Source organism: Cutaneotrichosporon cavernicola (genome assembly GCF_030864355.1).
Source record: "Cutaneotrichosporon cavernicola HIS019 DNA, chromosome: 6".
NCBI classification, from domain to species: Eukaryota; Fungi; Basidiomycota; class Tremellomycetes; order Trichosporonales; family Trichosporonaceae; genus Cutaneotrichosporon; species Cutaneotrichosporon cavernicola.
This window is the reverse complement of record NC_083398.1, coordinates 849,232-871,393: the sequence shown is the minus strand read 5'-3', so window position 1 is coordinate 871,393 and position 22,162 is coordinate 849,232. Positions and strand designations below refer to the sequence as shown.

The window sequence follows — 22,162 nt, the reverse complement described above, 5'->3', positions numbered from 1 at the left end:
ATCATGGCAGGATAACCGTAATGTCCCCCTGGTATTCCTGGTATCACTTGACCACGGGCACCTGCCTAACAACATCCTTCTCAGAAGCACAGCAAGGCTGCACTTTGCTTAGTTGGCTGTAGCGTTTGGCATGATGGTAGATGTAACTGTAACTGTAACTGTAGTATCTGCGTATCTGGCCACCTGGAATCTCGGGCGTCTGTCATTTTACCACGTCCAGGGAATTACCCCTTGCCTAATGCCATGCATGCCATGACTGGGTTATTCCACATAAAACAGTGTGTTGCATTTACGTTTCCTAATAGGTCCAATTTCGGAATTAGGATACAAACTCAACCAGATTCCGTCATCTCACCTTGAAATCAAGGAATCAAGGCATCTTGGGGCCTTGGGAATCGCATACCAACACAACAAGCACCTTGGTCTGACTTGCGCGTTTGCCACTTCAAATTAACAATGGCCGACTCGCTTCCGCCCATATCTCTCGCCATTGGTGGCGGCAAGGCATGGGACGACCGTGAGCTCGTCAACGCCTACGACGCTGCCCTTCTCGAGTTCCATGTGAGTCGCTAGCTACACTTGGAGCTGACTATAGATTCACAATCCAGGCCCTGGTTCGTGGCTCGACAAGGCAACGGCCGCGCTGGCAAAAGGCCAACCTTTGCCTGGCGCTACTGACTTTGGCACTGCGTACGTTGTTGCGTTACGTGGCTGACTCCAGGTGGTACTCTGCATCCAAGCCTGAAGAAGAGGAGGAGGAGCCGGAGGAGCCCCCAAAGAAGAAGGCCAAGAAGACCAAGCAGAAGAACCCTTATGCGTCGACGGGCAAGCCCGCTGCGGACGCGGCGCCATCAAGTCCCACGTACCAGCCTGTTTCACCAGGAGGGTACGACACTGTCGAATGGCCACCCACTGAGGAGAACGAGGAGGAAGTTGAAGACGATGATGAGGGCAACGGCGATGAGTGGCAGGGGTACGACGGGTACGGGGGAGCAGACGATGCTGGGCATGTCTTCCCCGCACCAGCCAGGCAGTGGCCTGGAGGCAACCCTGTTGGGCGCGACGAAGCGATCGGGTACGCCCTCCACGCGCAATACTGGGCTGGGTACTGGATGGGTATCGCCGCTGCGGGCCGATCCAGCAATGGCGAGGCGACCGAGAGCACGGGAGCAGCAGCGCCGCGCGGCAAGAGTCGCGCCTCGCAGTGCGATCTGCGGCGCTAGTGTGTGAGAGAATCATCGGTCTGTATAATAGCTCACATTCTATGTATGCATGTTCTCTCTATCGGAAGAAGCGACCGACACTGCCGCGCACTAGGCCCCCGACGAGCTGGCCACCAAGCCCGCCCATCCCGCCAAAGATGTTCGACCCAGCTGCCGCGCTGGCCCATCGTTTCTGCGCATCACGGTCCGCATACGAGAACCCGACAACGTTGGAGAGGTTGAACACGAGTGCCAGGAGCACAATGGGGAGGAAGCTGATGTCAGAGATGGTGAAGAACATGGGAAAGGGGGAGAAAATAGAGAGAAAGGTGACCACGACAGATAACGCACGAAATGTTAAACTTGAGGATGGAGACGATGAGCAGCGCAATCCAGCCGAGAGGATACGCGTACAGGGCGATCCAGAACATCCTGCTGTAAGCGAATGGCCAGCGTCTCGCACAGTAACTCACTTTGCGTCGATGGGGTTGGCAGGCTGGCTGGGGTCGCGGCTCTCAAACACCCACGCGCTCTCGCCCTCGTCATCGACCTCGTTCCAGTACCGCAGTCCGACGAGGGTACGGCCCGCAACATTCCTTGTGTTCCAGAAGTCGAGGGAGAGGAGCACGACGACGACTGTAATGGAAAGCACGTAGTTGTCCGTGACTGGGGTTAGAAGTGCTAGAAAAGAGAACCAGGCGGTCGGTTGAAGAGATTGGAGGCGATGAGCCAGCTCGCCAGAATCGCTTCTCGACCTTGAGGTGACTTACACAGCCCGCAGAGCACGTACACCGCAATTGCGGCCGAGCGGAAGAGGTACAGCGTGAAAAGCGCTGCAGGATGCGAGCTTGCTTTGAGAATTCCCGCCTGGTATTAGCTTCTCCTAAATCCAGACCGCACGATGCCAGCCTCTGCCTGCGCGGCGGTGCCAGGGACGAGGACAACAGGCTCACTTCGCCGCGGGCCGGTGTTTGGGGCGTCCCCAATATTGCCGCGGGGGAAGGAAGTCGCAGTCGGTGTCGGCGAGTCGTCGTCTGCCTCGATTGCGCCGCCCAGCAATGATGCCGATGCCATGGTGGTGAAATGTTAGGAGGGAAGGAGGGACATGTTGACGTTACCTTGGGAATCATGTCACTCTGCGTGGAGGTAATCTCGGAAGCAATTTCGTCTGGTACCGACCTTGTTCTGCTTCACAGCCAGCCCAGTTCTTGTCCAGCCTGTCCGGTCCGCTCCAGGATCCAGATGCACTCCTCGCTCTAACAACAGTGCATGTCTATGAAAATTAGGGAAGGAGGCTGGCGGCGACGGGGTAGATCTTCTCGTACACGGAGAAGACGATGCCACCGGACAGCACCAGTCGTCCGAGGCGGGGCACCGTACCCTTCCAGAGCTTGAGCACCCCCTCCTCCGTGATGATGCGGTACGCGCAATGCACTGCGTTGCGGTACTCCTTCTTGGCCTCGATCGTCTGCATGCGGGTCTTGATGACGCTGGTGTCAGCAACTCTTCTTTAGTTTACAACTCACTCAAACGGCATGGTGGTGTAGACCGTGATGACACCAGCCATGGACCCGATACCGAACGTCATCCACCCAGGCAGCACCGAGCCTGGTGGCAGCGAGCCCTGCGCGAGCTGCTTGATCGTCGAGTATGACGAGAAGCGCACGGCCGAGTTGGCGCCCTGGCGGAGCATGACAGGCCCGACCCCGCGGTACAGTCCCCCGATGCCCTCCTCTGCAACAATCTTGCGCACACCGTCCATCGTTCCCTTGTAGTGGGGCACGTTGCGCTTCGAGTCCTCGATCATCTTGGTCTTGATCGTCTCAGACGGCGTGACCGCAATGACGGCCTCCATCATGCCCGCGCAGAGACCAGCAAGCATAGACCGCGGGGCAGTAATATTACCCTATGGTCAGCGACCATCGTTCTGCAGGCCCACCTCGTCGTCCTTGAGCATAGACTTGAACTGGTCGTACGTCGTGAAGCGCACGCCAGCCTTGACGGCATTGCCGACGATCACGGCCGGTACACCAGCATACAGACCCTTGATGCCGCGTCTTTCAACCGTGTCCTTGAGCAGGCTCCATGGCGTAGTCTGGGATCAGTTGGTGCAGCGCGTTATGACGGCTCACCTTGGCGTCGGCATGGAATTGAAGCTGCGTCTTGAGCGACTCGAGAGGGTACGTGACAAAGGCCTCGATACCTCCGGCCGTAGCTCCGGCGATGAGCGAGGCGATTGGCTTCTCCTTCTCCTTGCCCTTTGCCGACATGGTCCTTGAAGTTGAGTGTAGCTGCGTAGAGATAATCGAGACGAGTCGGCTAGTCGGAAAGGTTGACTTATTTGCGGGGTTGGCCGAGCACGCGACCGGTGCGGGACCAAATTTCCCCGCACCTCCACCAGCCTAAGAGACACAAACAGCTCAAGAACGTTTGCGTTTTGGCCAGCCTGCACCTACGCAACATGATTTCACAACAGACAGCTGGGCTTTCAGATGACGCGCGGATACGCAGGACGCTCGAGCACGGTAGAACGCTCTTAGGGTCAGGGTGGCGATGCGTCGAATCGTTCGACGACATCAACGAGGACGCGTTCGAGGACGAGGAGGAAGAGGTGCGCACCTTCCCCGAGGTCCATCCAAGCTAAAATCCAGGAATACGTCTTGATGGACTTGGGGACATCGGTAGACACACGGACACTTCAGACTGAGGCGACGTACCAGCTCATCGTGAGCCGTCCACCAGCGGCGGTTGCTAACAACAGGGCCTTGACACCCCGATCCCCTTCCTCAAGATCGGCGAGAACGTGTTCGAGGGCCGCATCTCGCCACTCATCGGCGACGAAGTTGTGTTCGATGTCGTGCGACGTGCGTCAACCTCGGGATATGGCTGACGCGCAGAGGAAGAGTCGCAGCGACCCCACTACCGCCCGCTGTTGAAGACGCGACAGCGCGTCGAGTTCCGCGGCATCAGCCTCGTCGAGCGGGGTGCTGAGCGCGAGGTACCACAGCCAAAGTCACCCAAGATTACAGGGACCCTTGACCGTGGCATGTTCCCAACGCGACGCCGCCGCATCCCGGAGGAGGATCGGGTCAAGGAGGTGGACGAGTTCAAGATCAAGGCCAAGCCGAAGGGTACCACTCCCCTCCGCCGCTCCGGCCGCTCGCGCGGCGCAGTAGCCCCGACCGTCGCCGATCTCACTGCGGACCCGGGGAGGGTCGCCAGCGGGCCCAGTGTTGTCCTTACTACGGGCGGGCCTCAGCAAGACGAAAACGACGAGGAGATGGCGGAGGTTGAGGAAGGCCAGAAGGAAGGAGAAAACGCGAACAAGGGCAAGGGCAGGGGCAAGGGCAAGGAGAAGGCAACGGACACAGCGGATGTGGAGATGGCCGAGGACGCCGAACAGGGACCCGAGGAGGAAGCGGAGGTCGAGGCGGACGAGCTCGACGCGACGCCGACGCGGGTCGTGCGGCGGCGTGCAGGGCCCGGGCGGCCGCGTGGTCGTCGAGCAGACCCGGCCACTCCCCGGATGGTACGCGCTGCTGTCGCTGTCTCGTCCCTCGCCGACCTCGCCGACATTGCGTATGCTGGCGGGCTCGGCCCAGCCAACATCCGGCGTGAGTTGAAACGGACAGACGTAGCTGACGGCAGTGGACGTGGCACCAAACGCGGACGACGAGTTGCTCGCTGCTGTAGCCGCGGTCCGCAGGGGACAAGCGTGGACCCCGGGGACCAAGCTCACACCTGCGCAGGAGGAGCGTCTGCTACGCAACCTGCCTGCCAGTGGGCCAGGGTCACGAGGCGGTCGCCGCGGGCGGGGTTACGGGCGTGGCCGGGGACGTGGTCGACCAGCGACGCGCCGTCGGCCCTTACATTCCAGTGGGATGGGGCTGGGTGATGATTTCTTCGGCGTCGGATCGTCAAATTCTGCAACCCAATTGGACGCGGAAGATGAGTATGATGAAGAAGAACTCGGCGACGATGACTACTGGGATGGCGACGACCAGGATGACCAGGGTGAGGATCAGGATGACCATGACGAGATGGAAGTGGACGACGATGTAGCTTAGAGCGCGATGTGTTGAGCGACGGGCCTGTGCTGTATCTTGGTCTCAATGTGATTACTTGCTCGGATTGTCGCTTCTTAGAGTTAGTAACTGAAGTGGGGAGAATAAGCGCTCTCTCTCTGCGGTGCATGGAACAACCAACAGTTCTTGCATTGATCACTCAGCGCGCCTCCCGCACACTCTACGGAAACACCCATGCATGCTAACCAGATGCTTTTGACAACAACCCTGGCGCTTATCCAGGGGGGAGAAGGGAGAGGTCAACCTCCTCGGTGGAAGAGACGGGCAGGTCGTCCTCAGTGTACGGGTTGATAGGGGTACGGGGGAGGGTCATGACGCCGGAGCGAGCAGCCTCGAGAATGCCAAAGGGCCGAACAAGACCAAGGAAGCTCTCGACGCGCGAGCTCTTGGCGGTGAGCTCGACAATGGCACTTTCCTCGGCAACGTCAACAACACGGCCGCCAAACTGCTCCGCGAGCGTCTTGATCGCCCCGAGGTGCAGGTTCTTGGAGATGAGCGCCTCCGAGGCGCTGATTCCGCGCCGGCGGCTCGGGTAGAGCTCATCGCCAGCAATGGCAGAGGGAAGGCCGCCAGGGTTCTCGCCGGCGTTCTCAAAGGTGCGGACGAGCGCCTCCTCGCGGTGCTGGAGGTCGTCGTCGCGAGTGGGGTTGAGCTGGGCGTCGGCAAACTCGGGGCCAAGGATGGACACCTTGCAGAGAAGCAACTCGCGCTCAATGACCGACGTGTTGGTGTAGTCGAGGACGGCCCAGACGGGAACGAGGTCCTCGAGCTGCTTGCGAGCCTGCTCGATGACGGCGTCCTGCCCCTTGAGGACAATGGACATGCGCGAAAGGTCGCGGATCTCGGTCTGACACACAACGAGGGAGTCTGGCGTGAGTAACCGAGAGGCAGAAGAGGGGCGTGGCGTAGGGAGAGAGCGTGCAGTGGGTACGTGGGGGCAGAAAACGATGCGTCGCGCACCGCTGTCACCCATCTCACAAGCCGCAAGCCGCAAGCCTCAAACAAAGTTGCGCACAAGCTCTGCAAGGCTCACCACCCCCGCACGCCTGGCCGTGCTCCCCACAAGGTACTCACCAATGTTGAAACCACGGCCAGCAAGAATACCAGACACGCGCGACAGGACACCGGGCTCGTTCTGCACGAGGCAGTTAAGGAGATGGCGCTTGAATGGCTCAGTGCTCGGCGGAGGAGTGTTGTAAAGGATATTGGTGACGGCCTCCTCGGCAGACGCGGCGCGGGGGTGGGACATCGTCGCGAGGTGCGCGAGGCGGCGCGAGGGCTTGTGCATCTTGTCTAGTGTCAATTCTGTCAGAGCGGATGGTTTGGTTTGGCATGGCCTGCCGATTTGATCGAGGGCGCTGCAGCTTGGTAACTGTCCAACTCACAGTCAAGAGCGCTCGTCGAGTCGTCAATGGGCTTGGGCCCGGTGGGAGGCGAAGGGGCCTTGTCAGCGGCGCGAGCGGCCGAGGTCGCAAACGCACGCGCGAGGCCGAGAGGCCGATGAGCGGTCCGGAGGGTGAGCATGATGGTTGAGGTGAAGAGATCAAGTCCGACCGACTTAAGGCTCTACTAGTGGACCGGCAAAGCCACCCGAAAAGTCAACCTGAGTGAGTCGAACCCAGCGGAGGCAAATCCAACCTACTGTACCCAAGGCAGAACCCAAACATATCTGGAGTTGACCACGTGATAAATATATATCATCCCCCTTTAAATCTGACCTTTACTGCCCCACTCCTACGATGAGGTTGAGGACTCGGGTATCAACCAAGCAGGGTAATATCATTACTAACTGATCTTCCCTGTCTTGTCTTGTCTTGTCAACGATCAATGCTCAACAAAGGAAAAGGGATCCAGAGGAATCTAGGTCTAATGAATATTAAGGATTACCAGCGCCGCTTAATGGGCCGTGATCGGTCGCCGATGACCCAGAGCGCTCTGATGAAACATGGGACATGGGATCAGGGATGAGATGCCGGAAACGAGCAGAGCGAGCAGAATGAGCAATGAGCGATGAGGGATGAGGAGATGGGAGGTGATGGGGTGACGGGGTGACGGAGCGATGGGGTGATGAGGTGGATGGAGTGACTGGGCGATGAAGCGCGTAACTTGTTCGGTTCAACGCGTCCAACGGAATGAAAGATTGAGAGAGAGAGGGAGAGCAGACCATTAAAATCAAAGAGGTAAGCGAACTGTGCATATCCATACCGTGCACAAACACCGCCAGGTCAACCTTGTCCCCTACCTAACCCATAACCCCGTAGAGGCCACCCAGCATGCCCTTTAAAACCTGAGCTCGGCCCTCGTCTTCTACAACAACGATATCTCAACTCTCAACTGTCGCGAACAAGCCCCGGCATGGCGCAGACCCCAACTCGGGCCTCTTGGGGAGGGTGGCCATGTCTGTGGTCGCTATGTTGTACTTACCATATTCACCATCGTCTGACTTTTTGCTCGTTTCTTGACAGTTCCCTCAACCTTCCTTGAGTTCTCGGCCTGTGATCCGCCCCATTCGCCCTCTGTTCCGCTCCTATCTTTGACGAGATCTACGCCTCGTTCGCCATTGCTTCAAGCAGCTGTTTAAGCCACTCGCTCCTTACACCCCCCCCCCCCCCCCCCCCCCGACTCGACCTACAACCTCCCTCGAAGAGGACGTCCTTCTCTCTCACCCTCTCTACCTCCTCTCTTCTCTCTTCGATCTTGCTCTGTTTCCCCATCTCCTCACTTGGACCATGTTGATCCAAGTCCTCCTTGTGCCCGTGGCTTTTGCCCTCACTCTCTACAACGGCAAAGACACGTCGACCCAGCTTCCCACCGTGTCCGCAACCCTCGGTGTTCCGCCGCCAGTGTACACCGGCTTGGCAGCATATGACCCGTTGATACTCATACCGCCGCCACCCCCACAGCCGCCTACGACTGAGGTCAAAATCGGCATCCCGGTCAGCCCGAACACGCAAGGCTACCCACTGAGCAAGACGCAGCGTGGCAACTTTCTCGGCTTCTCCATCGAACTCAGTATAGTTCCAGCCATCATGGGAGTGTCGCCGACGCGTCTCAAGCCAGTCTTCCTCAACTACATGGCCAACGTCCGCAACCGTGCAGGAGCAGGTCCCGTCATCCGTGTCGGCGGCAATACACAGGAGAAGAGCACACTGTTCGTCAACGGGTTGCCAGAAGGCGGCATCTTGCAGAAGATAAAGGAGGCCCTGTCCCTCAGCCCTACCAACACGCCAATCATCTCGTACTCGCTCGACCTGCTCTACCTACTTTCCAATGTCTCATCCCTCGTCGACGCCCAGTGGTACTTTGGGCTCTCATTCAACCAGACTGCGGTCGCGGCGGGTTCTATCAACATGCCTCTAGCGGCGGGATATGCCCAAAAGATCCTAGGGCCCCACCTCCGCGGACTTGCGGTCGGCAACGAGCCCGACCTGTATGCCCGCAGCCCGTCAAAGCTGACACTAGATACACTAGACACCAAAAGCGTCCGGGGAACTGGGGCTTGGGCGACTACGTCAACGAATTCAACAATGCGCGCGAGATGATCATGTCCAACCCCGACGTCACGAACCGGCAAAGTCTCATTGGCCCAAGCGTGTGCTGCCGCGTCCCCGGCTTCGAAGTCACCGACGTTCTCTCCACCTCATGGCTCACCGATAATATCGACTACCTCGCTGCTGTGACTGTCCAGCGTTATCCGACGAATAATTGCAAGATAAATGGTGCCATTGTGAATCCCCAGTCGGTGTTCCCCCTCTTCCTCAGGCACTCGCACGTGCAGGCCCTCACGGCCGATTACCTCGCGGGCTCGGCGATTGCACAGGCTAGAGGCAAGGAGATGCTCATGCTCGAGTTCAACACGGCGTCGTGTGGTGGTTTCCCCGGTCTCAGTGATTCGTTTGGTGCGGCCATGTGGGTCGCAGACTGGGCGTTCCAGCTGGCGTGGGCCAACTTTTCCACAGCCCTCATGCACGTCGGTGGCCAGAACGTGTACTACAATGTGAGTGAGGACAACGAACAGCCAATGGGGTTGGATGCAAAGAGACAATGGCTTCTAGACTGACCTTCAGCCATTCACCCCGCCACCCTTTAATGCCATAGGCAAGCAGTGGACCACAGGATCCATCTACTACTCCACGCTCGTCGTCGCCGAGGCCTTTGGACGCACCGCCACGGCCCAGGTCATTGATCTCCTCCCAGACGGGGGCGACGAGTTCCATCCAACGTATGTGGTGTACGAGAACGGCGCACCATCGCGCGTTGTTCTCTTCAACTACGTCTCCGACCCCAGCGGTGCGTCGATCTACAATGCCGTCATCTCTCTCTCCGACCTGGTCCGTAGTGCCTCGCCTCCTCCCGCTACTCCTCCAGCCACAGACGTTGCCCCCAGTACACCCGACGACACTGCTTCCGACCCCAACCAGGCCGCGGACCCTCCCCTCACTCCCCCTGCGGATGCTGACCCCAACGCTGGTACCGATCCTAACGCCGGCGCTGCCAACAACTCCCCCGGTACTCCCGACTCTAACGTGGCTCCCAACAATGAGCCCGCCACTCCCCAACCTAACGCTGTGAACCCAAACCCTGCCGCTAGTGATGCCCAACCACCGCCCGTCAAGCGCGCACAGCTCGGCATCAGCAGCGTTTTTGTACGCTACCTCAGAGCACCTTCCGTTTCGGAGCAGTACAACATTACATGGGCTGGCCAGACACTCGGTTACTCGTTCGCCTCGGACGGAAGGCTGTATGGCGAGGTCGAGACGCACGAGTTTGCCTGCACGAATGGCGAGTGCGTTGTGCCTGTTCCCGCTCCGGCCATTGCTATCGTCTTCCTCAGCAAAGAGGCGCTGTACGAGTCGACGCCGGACCCCCAAGCCACGGCGACTTTCGCGACCACACGAGCGGCTGGCACCCAGATAATAGATCTTGGGGCCGCGGTGACCACGGGAAATGGCTACTTCCCCTTTAACCTGTACGGTGCCGGAACCCGCGCCGAAGTCCAGCTGGGCGTGGGATTGCTGGCTCTCACGGCGGCATGGATGCTCTCCAATGTGTAAGCTAGCTACTGGACACGCACCGGGAATTGTGAATTGCGCGGCTGCGCTCGTTATCATCCCTCATTCATCATCGCGATCATGGACATCTTCGCCTCATCTCATCTTCGGACCCTGCACTGCAACACTCAAGCCTCATGTGATATCATCACCCGACACTCCCTCTATCGCAACACACATAGCAACCCTAGACATGCAAGCTTGCTGCCAACAATCCTCTCCAAACTGATAAGCTCGGTGGGATGAGACCGACCACGGTGATTTCCGTCTCGGGCTAGGCCCTGAGCCTCGCACCCGCCCGGATCATGGCTGTATGAGCGGAATGGCCGTCATGTGGAGGGAGAGAGGTTGGTAAACGCGCCTTGAATGCAGGGCATGACAGCCCAGCTTCCACACCAGAGCTGTGCCTTGCCTGGCGATAACCGTGCTGGGTTGGATATGGGGCTCCCAGGCTATCCAACAATCCCAATATGTTTTCCAACAACATCTGTTGGCCACGGCCATCTGGCCATACCCCATACCCGCAATCCGCTGACCGGGTTACATAACTATAACAACTCGCCCACCTGTGTACATATCCACTCTGGACTCGTTTTTCACTCGCTGACAATGTTGCGTTCACGACTGGGTGCTAGCTCGCGGGTACGTGCACGGTCTTTGGTCGCATCAATGCGTCAAAGCGGATCGCTGACGTCAAGATGGCCCTCGCATCGCTTGGGCGCCCCGCCAACGCCACCCCCCTCCGCGCCCCTCTCCTCCTTGCTACATTTTCTGCGAGTGCGAGGCGGCACCTGTCCCTTCCAGCAATCAACGAGGCGCTCTCGGCTTCCAACATCCCCACGTCCCAGCTCCCGCCGTCGCAGCAGCCCGGAGCGGCCAAGGAGCTCCCGAAACATGCTGTCATCAGCACGTTTGACCTGTTCTCGGTGGGCATTGGACCGAGTTCGTCGCACACGGTGGGCCCGCAACGCGCAGCCAAGATCTTTACGCACTCGCTCCCACGCGCAATGTTTGACGACATTCACTCGCTCAAAGTGTCGCTGCATGGATCGCTGGCGGCTACGGGTATGGGACACATGACCCCACATGCAGTGCTGTTAGGCCTGATGGGCGAGGATCCCGAGACGGTCGAGGTTGGTCGACTCAACGTTGTGATTGACGAGGTGCGGGCTGTGGGCCAGATCGACCTGGGACTGGATGGGGGCGAGCACCGCCGCGTGCGCTTTGACTTTGACAAGGACTTGGTGAGTTAGGGAGCTAGGCACACGCAGGCGCTCGCAGGGCCGACTTGTTCAAGAGATCTGGCTCGCACCTGACACTAGACATGGCACCTCAACCCCCTCCCGACGCATCCTAACGGAATGACGTTCACCGTCTTTGACAAGGATGGTGACATGTTGGCGACGAACCAGTACTTTTCCATTGGAGGCGGCTTTGTCATCAACAACGAGACCCAAGTCGCTGAGAACATGTACTACCGCGACATTCTGACTGGACATGCCGATGAGTGCCGGCGAGGACTTTCCACGAGCAGAGGCGAGCCCATCGTGGCTATCACCGACAAGGGGACTGACGGGCCTGGGACCGAGGCGGCTCTCTCCCACCGGCCAAAGTACCTCTTTGCAACGGCTGAGGAACTACACAACATCTGCGTCGAGCACAACATGACCATTGCACAGGTCATGTGGGAGAACGAGCGCGCGTTCCGGAACGAGGCGGACATTGAGGCCGGTCTGCTGCACCGTGAGTCATGTCATACAACACTCAGAACTGACATGTTAGTGTGGGCAACAATGGACAGCTGCATCCGCGCCGGCGTGACTACGACCGAGACGCACCTCCCAGGTGGGCTCAACGTCAAGCGCCGCGCACCGGGCCTCTACCGCCGCCTCCAACAGGGCTTTTACCCCTCCGTCCCAGCGCCCGTGTCCAACGCCGATGACACGGGTACTTCAATCACCAAGCGTGGACCACCCCCACGTATCGGCCGCGTTGACCACCCTGTCGAGATTGTGCCCGTCACCGCCCGCCCCCATTTCCCAGGCATCGAGTACCTTTCGTGTATGGCCATTGCTGTCAATGAGGTGAATGCCAGTGGCGGCCGCGTCGTAACTGCTCCGTAAGTATCTGTGTAGAAACTAGTCTGACAAATCAGGACCAACGGCGCCGCGGGCGTCATCCCCTCCACGCTAAAGTACACGCTCGAGTTCATCTCGACCCAGCCGCGTAGAGACACTATGAACTTTCTCCTCACGGCGTCCGCTATCGGCATGCTCTTCAAGCGTGGCGCCACCATCTCGGCCGCAGAGGGCGGGTGCATGGCCGAAGTAGGTGTCGCTTGCTCCATGGCCGCTGCCGGACTCGCATCAATCCTCGGTGCGGAACCCGCAACTATCCTCCAGGCCGCCGAGATCGGCATCGAGCACAACCTCGGTCTCACTTGCGACCCGCTTGGTGGGCTCGTGCAGATCCCCTGTATCGAGCGCAACTCGCTCGGCGCAGTCAAGGCTGTCACGGCTGCGCAGCTCGCCATGGCCACCAGCGGCGAGCACACCGTCTCCCTCGACGACGCCATCGAAGCGTGTCGCACCACCGCCATGGACATGCACTCCCACTACAAGGAGACGAGTCTTGGAGGACTGGCCGCCAGCGTCCAGATTCCGCTCTGTGAGTTTCTGTTCCATCTTGCGCTAATCACAGCCTCGCCCGCGTGCTAGATGAACAACAGAAGTGCATAGTGGATGCGGCATGTGAGATGGCCGCGATGGGAAGGAGGGGACGATGCTGTGCTGTGTGGTACAATGGTAGCTCGTGTCATCATGTACAAATGTATTGCTGCAATGAATGAGAACATACACCAATATGCGGCATGACGCTCTAGCTGTAGTGTGAGTATCCGTTCGATGAGCGCGGAGGTGGGCGATACGAGCTCGCGATCCTCGGCTGTGGCTGCATTGACCCGGTGGGGCTGTCACCAGGCGGCGGCGGTGGGGTTGAGGATGAGGGAGCCCACGACCTGTAGTGGTCTGCTGCCGCTAGGATTTGAGCCGCAGTGAGGCCGCCAGAGGCAGAGGCATTGTCGTGAGAGCGACTGGACGACGCACGAGGACCAAAATGGTCGGCGGCCTGGAAGATCTGGGCGCTGGTCAAACCTTCGCCATGGAAAGGAGGCGGATGTGCCAAACCGCGGATGTTCGACGGCGTGGCATACACACTGGGCGCAGGAACACTCGGTGCGCTCGGCGGATTAAGTCGTAATGTGATACCTGGCTCGGCTGGGGCAGATGTGCTGGGCGGACCTGTGCTTGTAGCCGATGTCGTCACAAGGCGCTTCGGGCTCCACATGGGGTAGCCCCTAGTTTCACTCGCCGGACGGGCTCCCGATGAGCCGCCGCCTGCGCGACTCGTGGAACCTCCGCCCGGCGGGCGAAAATGCAGCTGGTCCTCGTCATCCGTGTCCTCGTCCGACGACAACGTCAGGTCGATGATGGCCGGCGGTTGCGCAGATGCAGTCGACCGCATCGAGTGCGAGACGCCGCAAGAATTAGGATTCGTGCTGGCGTACCCGTTCGAGTGACCGTTGGCGACAGACGTAGCCGGCGTCTCGCTGTCCTCGTCATCATCCGAGTCTGATAGGATCTCGATGGCGCGGCGTTTACCCTGCGTCGTATTCACCCCGTTCATGCTGCTCGACCGAGCACGCTTGATGGTGTTCGCAGTGATAGGTGGCGCTGCACCGTGCTCCGCAAGCCAGTCAGTTGACCCATACTGGTTGTTCTGGGTATGCCACTCCCCGCTCGGTTCGAGGGTCACCTCATCAAACGAGTCCGGAACCGCGCGCAGAATGCTCAGAAAGTAGCCGTCGCAGATGACGTCTTCAAAGTCGAGTTCCTTGCTGCAATGGGGACAGAGCCACTGTGGGTGACTCTTGTTCGACTCTAGCCACCATTTCGCATCGAAGCATTGGAGGTGCGAGCACTTGCGAGAGCGAACGGGCTTTGTGATGCGCATGCCGGAGAGCTGCATGGTCAGTTAACAGCTGACGCGAGTTACGTACCGGATCCTTGAGCGACAAGCTCGATGTCCCGACCTGGATGTCGTCGTCCTCTGCTGCTTGTTGCCGCACTATGGTCAGCTGGTGTACAATGTCCATGACTCACGTCTTGCCAACTCAACCTCGGGATCAGTCGGCGTCAGAGACTCAAGCCGCCCTAGCAGGTCCTCCATGGTAGTGACCTCGCAGTACACGACCTGAAAGAAGAATTTCTGTTGTCAGCGAGCTCCGCTCCTTGGACGCCCACCTTTGAGTACTCCTTTTTCTTGCTTGCAGTCGGCCCAGTGTGGCCCATTGAGACGCTCGCCATCCGCCCTGCCATGCGGACAAGTCCTCGACTAGATTTGTCCAAGTCCAGTGGAGGTGCACTCCCTGGCTTCCCTCGTAAACCTCGCTCCTTGAAAGGCACGGTGTGTCCGTCGACCAGAACATCCGGATTCGAGGGGTACTCGATGGGGACTTGGCGGTTGCTTGGAATCGGCTGGCCGGGAGGTCCAGCCATGCCTGGTTGTCGATACGAGTCGTTCGACGCGCAGAAGAGTCGCACAGAGTGTAGTGGACGAGATCGCGGATCAGATCTGATGTTAGCCTTACATCTAGATAACCCGTACTTGGACTTGTTCAGAGCTTCGATCACGTCGTTCGGCAAGGAGAATACGACACGCCTCTCGCGACGCGTATGTGAGCTTTCGTTGGACATGATGTCTCAATGTCAGCGGTTGTGTCAAGTCGAACCCACCTGGCAGAGTTTCCATACCGGTGAGAGCCTTGAGTGGCTTCCACATCGGGCTACGCTTCCAGTCAACGAGAAGGTATTCGCCTGCGGTCAGCACTGATTGTCAAGGTCCTGATGACTCACGCGCACTGGTGGAGGCATGAGCTTGAGCTGGGCCTCTCCACCCACTCCCACTCGGTCCCCCGTACCCGTTCACAGGAGCGTTCAAGGCGTTGTGAAGTCTAGCGGCCGAGTTTGATGCTGGCACCGTGCCAAAGGTTGGTGGTGGAAGCACCTGAGAGTTGTGAGAGAACTGGCCCGCCCCAATCTGCTCGCACTCCGCTCTTGTTGCCTGGTATATTGGAAGCTGGTTGTTGCTTTTCATCGTCTGGAACGCGGCCTGGAGCCTGTGCGCGTCAGTTCTACATCTCTCGCGTTGCGTACTTGTTGACCAGGTCCGCCTTCCTTTCTTGACTCTTTAATGCGAGCCTGATCCTCGAGTGTCTCTCGATGACAGCGGCAAATTGCCGCAGACGTGGGATTGTTTGCTTTGGCACATAGTAGTTGATGAAGTGCTGTGGTTAGCAACGGTCATGCGAGCTGAGGAAGCAAGGGGTGGAACTAATGGGTCAATAGCCACCAACTCACGTCAAAGTCCTTCCATGCTTCCTCCGACATGGCGGCTGGTACAGCGTCGCCGAAGTATTACAGACGACGACGAGAAAATGATGGGTGTGAGATATATCGAGGGCGAGGGTTGGCCGGATCGGCCAAGGAAGGATGTGTTCAAGTTGAGATGGATTGAGATGAATGAAAAATGGAGGCAAGGTGTTAGTCTTGTGTGCGAGTGGATGAATGGTGATCACTGTCGACTGTGTTGACGGTCATCATCAACGCTTTACAGACGTTGGTCATGGGTCTCTCTCTCCCTCTCTGTGGGCCCTCTCTGACCCTCTGAGCGACTGAACCGAAAGGCCTTTGCACGGTACAACACACCGTCACCCACATATAAAATTGATTCCGTCGCCACCGAAACCACGAAGGTGCAAGTCCATTCCGTAAACGCCACTCCATGTCTCCCAGTCCCGACCAGTCCTCGTACCCGTGCATCGTGCATCACCTCACAGCGACTCTACCTGTACATGACGCGGCAAGGGAGGGAAAGGGGGGGGGGGGGGGGGGGGGGGGGATAATGCGATACCCGGCTTGCGACACGTCCGTACTAGTTTTGCCACCCATTTGCGCCGTTGTGTGAGACGGTGGCGCAGGAATGGAGCGGACGAGGGGGGTGGCAGCACAAATTGCACTGGTATCCGTGACAAGGTGCGGGGCGAGAGTCGCCACCTCGACTCGACTGTAGATCTGGAGCGAGTTGCTGCTTAGCATAAGAGTGTAAAGAGGTTTCGCCTATACGCGCTATACGCCAACGTAGTCACAGGGGGCCTGTTCAGGAATTATGGTGAATCACCACCTCCTTTCAGCAACCGGCTTACATGTACTGGGCCCTCACTACGATCAGATCACTGGTTCATCTTGTGAGATCAAGGTAGCAGGGGTGACGTCGGTGGTCCCCCAGAGTGCCATGGGTATGACTTGTAAATAGAGATTCGCAAAGACTGCAAATGTTGACCATAATGTGATTAGTATATGTGGGCTACCCAATAGATTATATCTGTTCCTGAACATTGTATGATGAGTTAGACGCAACGGCGCCACCTGGAGCGATCCTGCATCCACAGCTTTTCAGTGCGGTGATCAGCATAGATCGGCTCGCCAGCCCACGGACCACCGACTGTCCGCCCGGCAGTTGACTCATATCGACAAACGAATATCAAGATGAGAAGCATGAAAAAGACGACGATCCAACAATCACAGCAAAGTGGAACAGTTGGGAATTGGGAGCAGATCAATCCTTTCGATCAAGGCCTTTGCAAGTTGGTTCAAGCATTATCGGGCTCGTCTAATTGGAGCCAGTGTCAGGATTGTTCATCAGACGAGTGTCAAATGCAACGCGATAACGCAATCGTCCCTGGCTGGGCCCTGCGTTGAGGTTGAGGGGAGTGAGAAGACTGCAATGGGTGCGATGGGTGCCATGCTCTCGCATGCTTTTGCAGTCCCACGTTACTCCCGCATGCCCGTCACAGATCAAGGTTGCACAGTACCTGTATGAAGAATCCATTGTCGTGATAAGTGGGGCCAACAAGTTGTTGAAAAAGGATGAGTGGTGTGTATAGTTGTTCGGAAGCGGGGCAAGGTACAGCGAATGATAACCCGGCGGATCAAAGAGATGGAGCACCGCAGTGACCCCAGACGTTTTGGTGGTTTGAGAATGTAAACGTATTAGACTAGTTGTAGTTGTGATATTAGGATGCGGTTTGACCTTGGCGCCTTGTCGCGTCTTTTGGCGCGTTTGAACCTCAAAGCCGACGATCCGTGCGCCTCGCGCCTCTGCCCTCCAAGCCTTTCTTACCCTAAACCCTTCCTCAGTCGCGCTTGCCGCCAGGATGCCAAGGATCCAAGGATTCGAGGGAGTGTGTGAGTGGTGCTGTTCAAGCAACGTCAGGCACGCTTGGGGTAAGAGGCAACACGGTGCGGCACTTCACCCGATGTAGCTCCGACCTTGTTGCCTCAAAGGGGACCTGGGAACTTGACCTCTTCAAAATTGGGGTCGGGCCAACTCGGGGTGCCCATCCTCGCGCTTTAAACAGGAAAAAACGATACATAGCGGTAGATGTGATCAATTCCTGAGGCGGCGTCGGTGTGCATGCATGCAGACCGAGACGATGGTGAGCACAGGTATAGCCTTTGGAGGCCGTGATTGGCGGTGAGCTGCCTTGATTCAGTTGGGTCTCAGTCTCTGCTCACGGGGATCACGGGGCGCTCGAGGCCGTTCCCTGGTTGGAGCAAAACATCACGGACCATGCGGGGGATAACCGCGGCGGGCCAAGGACCGAGCTATGATGTGGGGGGAAGGGGGATTGTGGTGAGCGACGGTTAGTCCGGAGTGGGGGATTCCGCCGAGAGAAGGGACGGAGAGAGCAGAGGGAGGGAGAAAAGCCGAGGGTGAGGGAGGTAGAGAGGGCCGAGAGATCCAACAGGGTGATAGGTACGTAGGTGATTGACCAGCATTGACCCATTCATGCCATTCAAGGCTCCAAAGATCAAGATCAAAGAGCGACTTGACCCGGCACACTTCAGGGTTCTTTTTGCTAGTTGGCAGCTCTTTGGGCGCATGGGCTTTCCAGCAATACCCGCCGTACCGCCCCGTATACCCCGTACCTTGCATTGCCCGCCAGTTGCAACGTGTGGGCCGTGTGGATTGCCTTGTAGCCTTAGGTTACCTTGAGCCTGGGTGGTCACCGCAGGTCCTGCTTTGCCTCGGCCCGGCTGCCCGGCTGCTCGTCACCCGTCACCCACCCCTTGACCCCTCTTGCCCCCGGCACTTTGGGCACATATTCCCAACAAACCCGTGAAAAAATTGCTCGGGCACAATCGGCGAGCGTGGCAGTTGCGGCTGGGTCGTCTGGCTAGAAAAGCACTTATCCCCGTCCCCCGGCTTTTCCTTTCTTCAACCACACCTCTCTTTCGCTTCACTTTCCCACCCGGTTCGAGAAGGTGAGCACATCTCGACACTCTACGCGCACCACGCCTACTGCGCCGACAGCCTGCGCGCTCGATGGCGGCGACGATCTTCTTGACATCGTCGCTTGCCTTTGGCTCGCGGCTGCGCCAGGACTTTTTTAACCCAACCCCGGGCAGATCAGTTCCCACCACTTTCACGCACTCCCCCCACCTGCACACATTCCGAGACCAGTCGCTCACACAGCAGCACTAAAAATGGCGGACGTTAAGAAGCCAAAGGATGCCAAGGCCTTCCTCACCGACTTCATGATGGGCGGTGTCTCCGCTGCCGTCTCCAAGACGGCCGCTGCCCCCATCGAGCGTGTCAAGCTCCTTGTCCAGAACCAGGACGAGATGTGAGTGCTTTTATATATATATATATTCTTTTTCGCACAGATCCACTGACCCTCTCCAGGATCAAGCAGGGCCGTCTCTCGAAGCCCTACGCCGGCATCGGTGACTGCTTCAAGCGCGTCATCTCGGAGGAGGGCTTCGCCTCCCTCTGGCGCGGCAACACCGCCAACGTCATTCGTTACTTCCCCACCCAGGCCCTTAACTTCGCCTTCAAGGACTACTTCAAGTCGCTCTTCGGCTTCAAGAAGTCGGACGGCTACTGGAAGTGGTTCGCCGGTAACATTGCCTCGGGTGGTGCCGCTGGTGCCTCGTCTCTTCTCTTCGTCTACTCGCTCGACTACGCCCGTACCCGTCTCGCCAACGACAACAAGTCGGCCTCGAAGGGTGGTGCTCGCCAGTTCAACGGTCTCATTGACGTCTACAAGAAGACCCTCGCCTCGGACGGCATTGCCGGTCTCTACCGTGGCTTCGTTCCCTCGGTTGTTGGTATCATTGTTTACCGCGGTCTCTACTTCGGTCTCTACGACTCGATCAAGCCCGTTGTCCTCGTTGGCCCTCTCCAGGGCAACGTCCTCGCTTCGTTCGCTCTCGGCTGGGTTGTTACCACTTCGGCTGGTCTTGCTTCGTACCCTCTCGACACCATCCGTCGTCGTATGATGATGACCTCGGGTGGCGCTGTCCACTACAAGTCGATGTTCGACGCCGGTGCCCAGATCATTGCCAAGGAGGGTGTCAAGTCGCTCTTCAAGGGTGCTGGCGCCAACATTCTCCGTGGTGTCGCCGGTGCTGGTGTCCTTGCTCTGTACGTTTACTCTTCCATACCCACTACTCTTCCCCTTGTGCAACAAGCTAACGCGCAGTTACGACAAGATGCAGGAGCTCATGTTCGGCAAGGTCTACTCCGGTGGCTCTGGATAAATATCCGGCCGCATGCCAAACTCGACTGTTTAGTAGATTACACATCCCCATATCCTCCTTCCCACATAGCGGTGTTGGTGGTTCCCGAGATGCAGATTTGTCTCGTAACGCTCAGTCCATGTTGCACAAGTAAACTTGACGCGCTTGACGTTAGATAGCTTGCATTCTTCGTGCCTAGAACGGTACTCACTCACTTCACTCTGGACGTCACGTGAACCCAATCTTTCCAACAGGCGTCTTGGCCTTCCTCTCAGCTTGTTCCCTTCGCCCAGACGCGTATTGAGCCGGTCTCATTCTACGGCCACCTGCGCGACATCTACGCCAGCCGGGTGCTCAAGACCCAGCTCGAGCAACTCCGCATGCAAAGGAGTTCTGACGCTTTCCAGCTCAAATTGCACCCGGCGTACGATGTGAGACGCCTCAAGGGTGCCAGGACGAGACAGGACGGTATCCCGCCCAGTCTGTTCTGGTAAAACGACGTGACTAAATGATAAGACGATTGGTGGGGCTGACGACAGGATCGCGGCTGTGGGTTACTTCCTCGCCTCGGCGATAGGATGCGCTCACAACGCGGAACCCGAGTTGATTGCGGCAGCCCAGCACGAAGACTATCTACTTTACAGTTGTTGATCCCGAGGGACGCTTCAAGAACCTCCCCTGCATGCATGTCATGTATAATGCCGGCCACCTTGTCGAGGCGGCCCTCGCGCACCACGCCTACAAGAGCTCGAGCAAGCTGCTTGACGTCATGATCAAGGCAAGATGACCGAGATCAAGCTGACCGAAGAACGTGAGTGTTTCATGTGCGAGCTTGGCCCAAACCCAGACCAGGAACACAGATACCCTGGCCATCCGGAGCTCGAACTCGCCATGCTTCGCCGGTACGAGCGGACGCAGGATCTAGCCCATCTGGCCTTCGCTCACTATCTTCTCTCTGCGCGTGGACAGGCTCGGGAAGACCAAAACGGTCTCCTGTATTTCGAGTACGACGCCGGAGTGCGGGAGGACCCAGTGTACCCAGAAACAATGGAGGCGATCTGGGACGTAGGCTACCACCAATCCCACAAGCCGATTGTTGAGCAAGATGATATCCTCAGCCATAGCGTACGCGACCTGTACCTCCAAACGGGAGCGGCAGACGCTGGCGGAGAGCTGCAGTCTGCTGCGCGGCGGTTATTCGACGTCACTGTCCGGGATACGATGAACGTGCCCGCTGGGTTCGGGAGTGAACCCCGTACCGAGGTCTTCAGTCGTCACGCCCACCACCTCCCGCAAAGCACGGCCGAGGGGGGATGCTACGCCGAAACGTGTGCTAGCTTCACTTCTATGATGACTGCTGAGCGTCTCCAGTTCCGCCCCGACGGAGGGGTACGTGATATCATGGGACGCGCGCTCCTCAATGTCGTGATTGGTGGACGGAGTGAAGTTTGGATGGCATCGCTTTCGCGTATGCCAACAAGCTCGCGACGAGTGGGGACGAGGCCGAGACACGCAAAGATTGGTTCGAGGTGTGTTGCTGTTCTCCAAACCTAAGCCCTGCGCTCGGCATGCTGGGCGGACATCCTTGGCGCGCCCCGGTTGACGCTCAAGCCAAACGCATCAGTCTCGACGTGTACCTCTTCCTGAGCGGTACAAGGAACATTGATGTGGGTGGTGTGACAGCCACTGCCACGATGAGCACGAGCATGCCGGGGAAAGGGGAGACACGCCTCACCCTGTCTGGGCAGGTCCCCAGCCAAGAGTACGCCGCGGATATCAAGTGTTTCATCCCGGCAGAGGCTGAGGACGGCTTCTTGCGCGCCTCCGCACCCGGCAAGGTCGACGTCGCCTTCTCCTTCACCATGCCTGTGCGCCTCGTCGCACCACAACTTGCAACGTGGCAGGCAGGAAACGCTGCCGTAACCCGCGGCCCGATCGTGTATGTTGCCGAAAGCGTTGATAACGCTGCCCTCGACGAGGCGCACCCCCACTTCGAGGGTGTGGGCCTGTACCCCACCGCGAGCTTTACCGAGAAACAGATCGAGATCGAGGGCGTCTCCATCATCGCACTCGCAACCTGGTGTGCGGCCGTTCTTAAGCAGTACGTCACCGGCACGCCTTGATGGCGCGCATCCGACACGTATTTGGAAGAAGATCGCCGACCCCGTCACGTCCGTGCTGTG

General features: G+C 58.3%; 10 protein-coding genes across 10 annotated transcripts; 6 read left to right on the top strand and 4 right to left on the bottom strand.

Annotated features, from left to right (window-relative positions):
- Positions 1 to 456: 456 nt before the first annotated feature.
- CcaverHIS019_0603420 (uncharacterized protein) lies at positions 457 to 1,223 on the top strand (the record flags this gene model as incomplete). The annotated part of the gene is made up of 3 exons (XM_060602790.1): positions 457 to 561; positions 596 to 690; positions 722 to 1,223. 3 exons carry the CDS (start codon positions 457 to 459, stop codon positions 1,221 to 1,223), a joined length of 702 nt encoding a protein of 233 aa, XP_060459148.1.
- Positions 1,224 to 1,281: 58 nt separating this feature from the next.
- On the bottom strand, positions 1,282 to 2,276 carry CcaverHIS019_0603410 (uncharacterized protein; the record flags this gene model as incomplete). Its single annotated transcript, XM_060602787.1, has 5 exons — positions 1,282 to 1,477; positions 1,554 to 1,634; positions 1,676 to 1,868; positions 1,973 to 2,069; positions 2,103 to 2,276. The coding sequence occupies 5 exons, from the start codon at positions 2,274 to 2,276 to the stop codon at positions 1,282 to 1,284; spliced, it is 741 nt and encodes a 246-aa protein (XP_060459147.1).
- A 208-nt stretch (positions 2,277 to 2,484) lies between these two features.
- On the bottom strand, positions 2,485 to 3,472 carry CcaverHIS019_0603400 (uncharacterized protein; the record flags this gene model as incomplete). The annotated part of the gene is made up of 4 exons (XM_060602786.1): positions 2,485 to 2,692; positions 2,729 to 3,108; positions 3,142 to 3,297; positions 3,335 to 3,472. The coding sequence occupies 4 exons, from the start codon at positions 3,470 to 3,472 to the stop codon at positions 2,485 to 2,487; spliced, it is 882 nt and encodes a 293-aa protein (XP_060459146.1).
- A 191-nt stretch (positions 3,473 to 3,663) lies between these two features.
- CcaverHIS019_0603390 (uncharacterized protein) lies at positions 3,664 to 5,269 on the top strand (the record flags this gene model as incomplete). The annotated part of the gene is made up of 5 exons (XM_060602785.1): positions 3,664 to 3,813; positions 3,854 to 3,928; positions 3,964 to 4,066; positions 4,100 to 4,816; positions 4,851 to 5,269. The coding sequence occupies 5 exons, from the start codon at positions 3,664 to 3,666 to the stop codon at positions 5,267 to 5,269; spliced, it is 1,464 nt and encodes a 487-aa protein (XP_060459145.1).
- Positions 5,270 to 5,501: 232 nt separating this feature from the next.
- Positions 5,502 to 6,811, bottom strand: ILV6 (uncharacterized protein; the record flags this gene model as incomplete). Its single annotated transcript, XM_060602784.1, has 3 exons — positions 5,502 to 6,154; positions 6,362 to 6,580; positions 6,673 to 6,811. 3 exons carry the CDS (start codon positions 6,809 to 6,811, stop codon positions 5,502 to 5,504), a joined length of 1,011 nt encoding a protein of 336 aa, XP_060459144.1.
- Positions 6,812 to 8,016: 1,205 nt separating this feature from the next.
- On the top strand, positions 8,017 to 10,341 carry CcaverHIS019_0603370 (uncharacterized protein; the record flags this gene model as incomplete). Its single annotated transcript, XM_060602783.1, has 3 exons — positions 8,017 to 8,717; positions 8,750 to 9,284; positions 9,355 to 10,341. 3 exons carry the CDS (start codon positions 8,017 to 8,019, stop codon positions 10,339 to 10,341), a joined length of 2,223 nt encoding a protein of 740 aa, XP_060459143.1.
- A 606-nt stretch (positions 10,342 to 10,947) lies between these two features.
- CcaverHIS019_0603360 (uncharacterized protein) lies at positions 10,948 to 13,055 on the top strand (the record flags this gene model as incomplete). Its single annotated transcript, XM_060602782.1, has 6 exons — positions 10,948 to 10,980; positions 11,037 to 11,582; positions 11,661 to 12,081; positions 12,121 to 12,457; positions 12,494 to 13,005; positions 13,039 to 13,055. The coding sequence occupies 6 exons, from the start codon at positions 10,948 to 10,950 to the stop codon at positions 13,053 to 13,055; spliced, it is 1,866 nt and encodes a 621-aa protein (XP_060459142.1).
- A 160-nt stretch (positions 13,056 to 13,215) lies between these two features.
- On the bottom strand, positions 13,216 to 15,785 carry pli1 (uncharacterized protein; the record flags this gene model as incomplete). Its single annotated transcript, XM_060602781.1, has 9 exons — positions 13,216 to 14,358; positions 14,396 to 14,463; positions 14,499 to 14,604; positions 14,640 to 14,970; positions 15,004 to 15,097; positions 15,132 to 15,212; positions 15,252 to 15,514; positions 15,552 to 15,682; positions 15,756 to 15,785. 9 exons carry the CDS (start codon positions 15,783 to 15,785, stop codon positions 13,216 to 13,218), a joined length of 2,247 nt encoding a protein of 748 aa, XP_060459141.1.
- A 2,461-nt stretch (positions 15,786 to 18,246) lies between these two features.
- PET9 (uncharacterized protein) lies at positions 18,247 to 20,000 on the top strand (the record flags this gene model as incomplete). Its single annotated transcript, XM_060602780.1, has 5 exons — positions 18,247 to 18,306; positions 18,644 to 18,722; positions 18,937 to 19,084; positions 19,144 to 19,884; positions 19,943 to 20,000. 5 exons carry the CDS (start codon positions 18,247 to 18,249, stop codon positions 19,998 to 20,000), a joined length of 1,086 nt encoding a protein of 361 aa, XP_060459140.1.
- A 762-nt stretch (positions 20,001 to 20,762) lies between these two features.
- On the top strand, positions 20,763 to 22,102 carry CcaverHIS019_0603330 (uncharacterized protein; the record flags this gene model as incomplete). Its single annotated transcript, XM_060602779.1, has 3 exons — positions 20,763 to 20,790; positions 20,827 to 21,508; positions 21,604 to 22,102. The coding sequence occupies 3 exons, from the start codon at positions 20,763 to 20,765 to the stop codon at positions 22,100 to 22,102; spliced, it is 1,209 nt and encodes a 402-aa protein (XP_060459139.1).
- Positions 22,103 to 22,162: the final 60 nt, after the last annotated feature.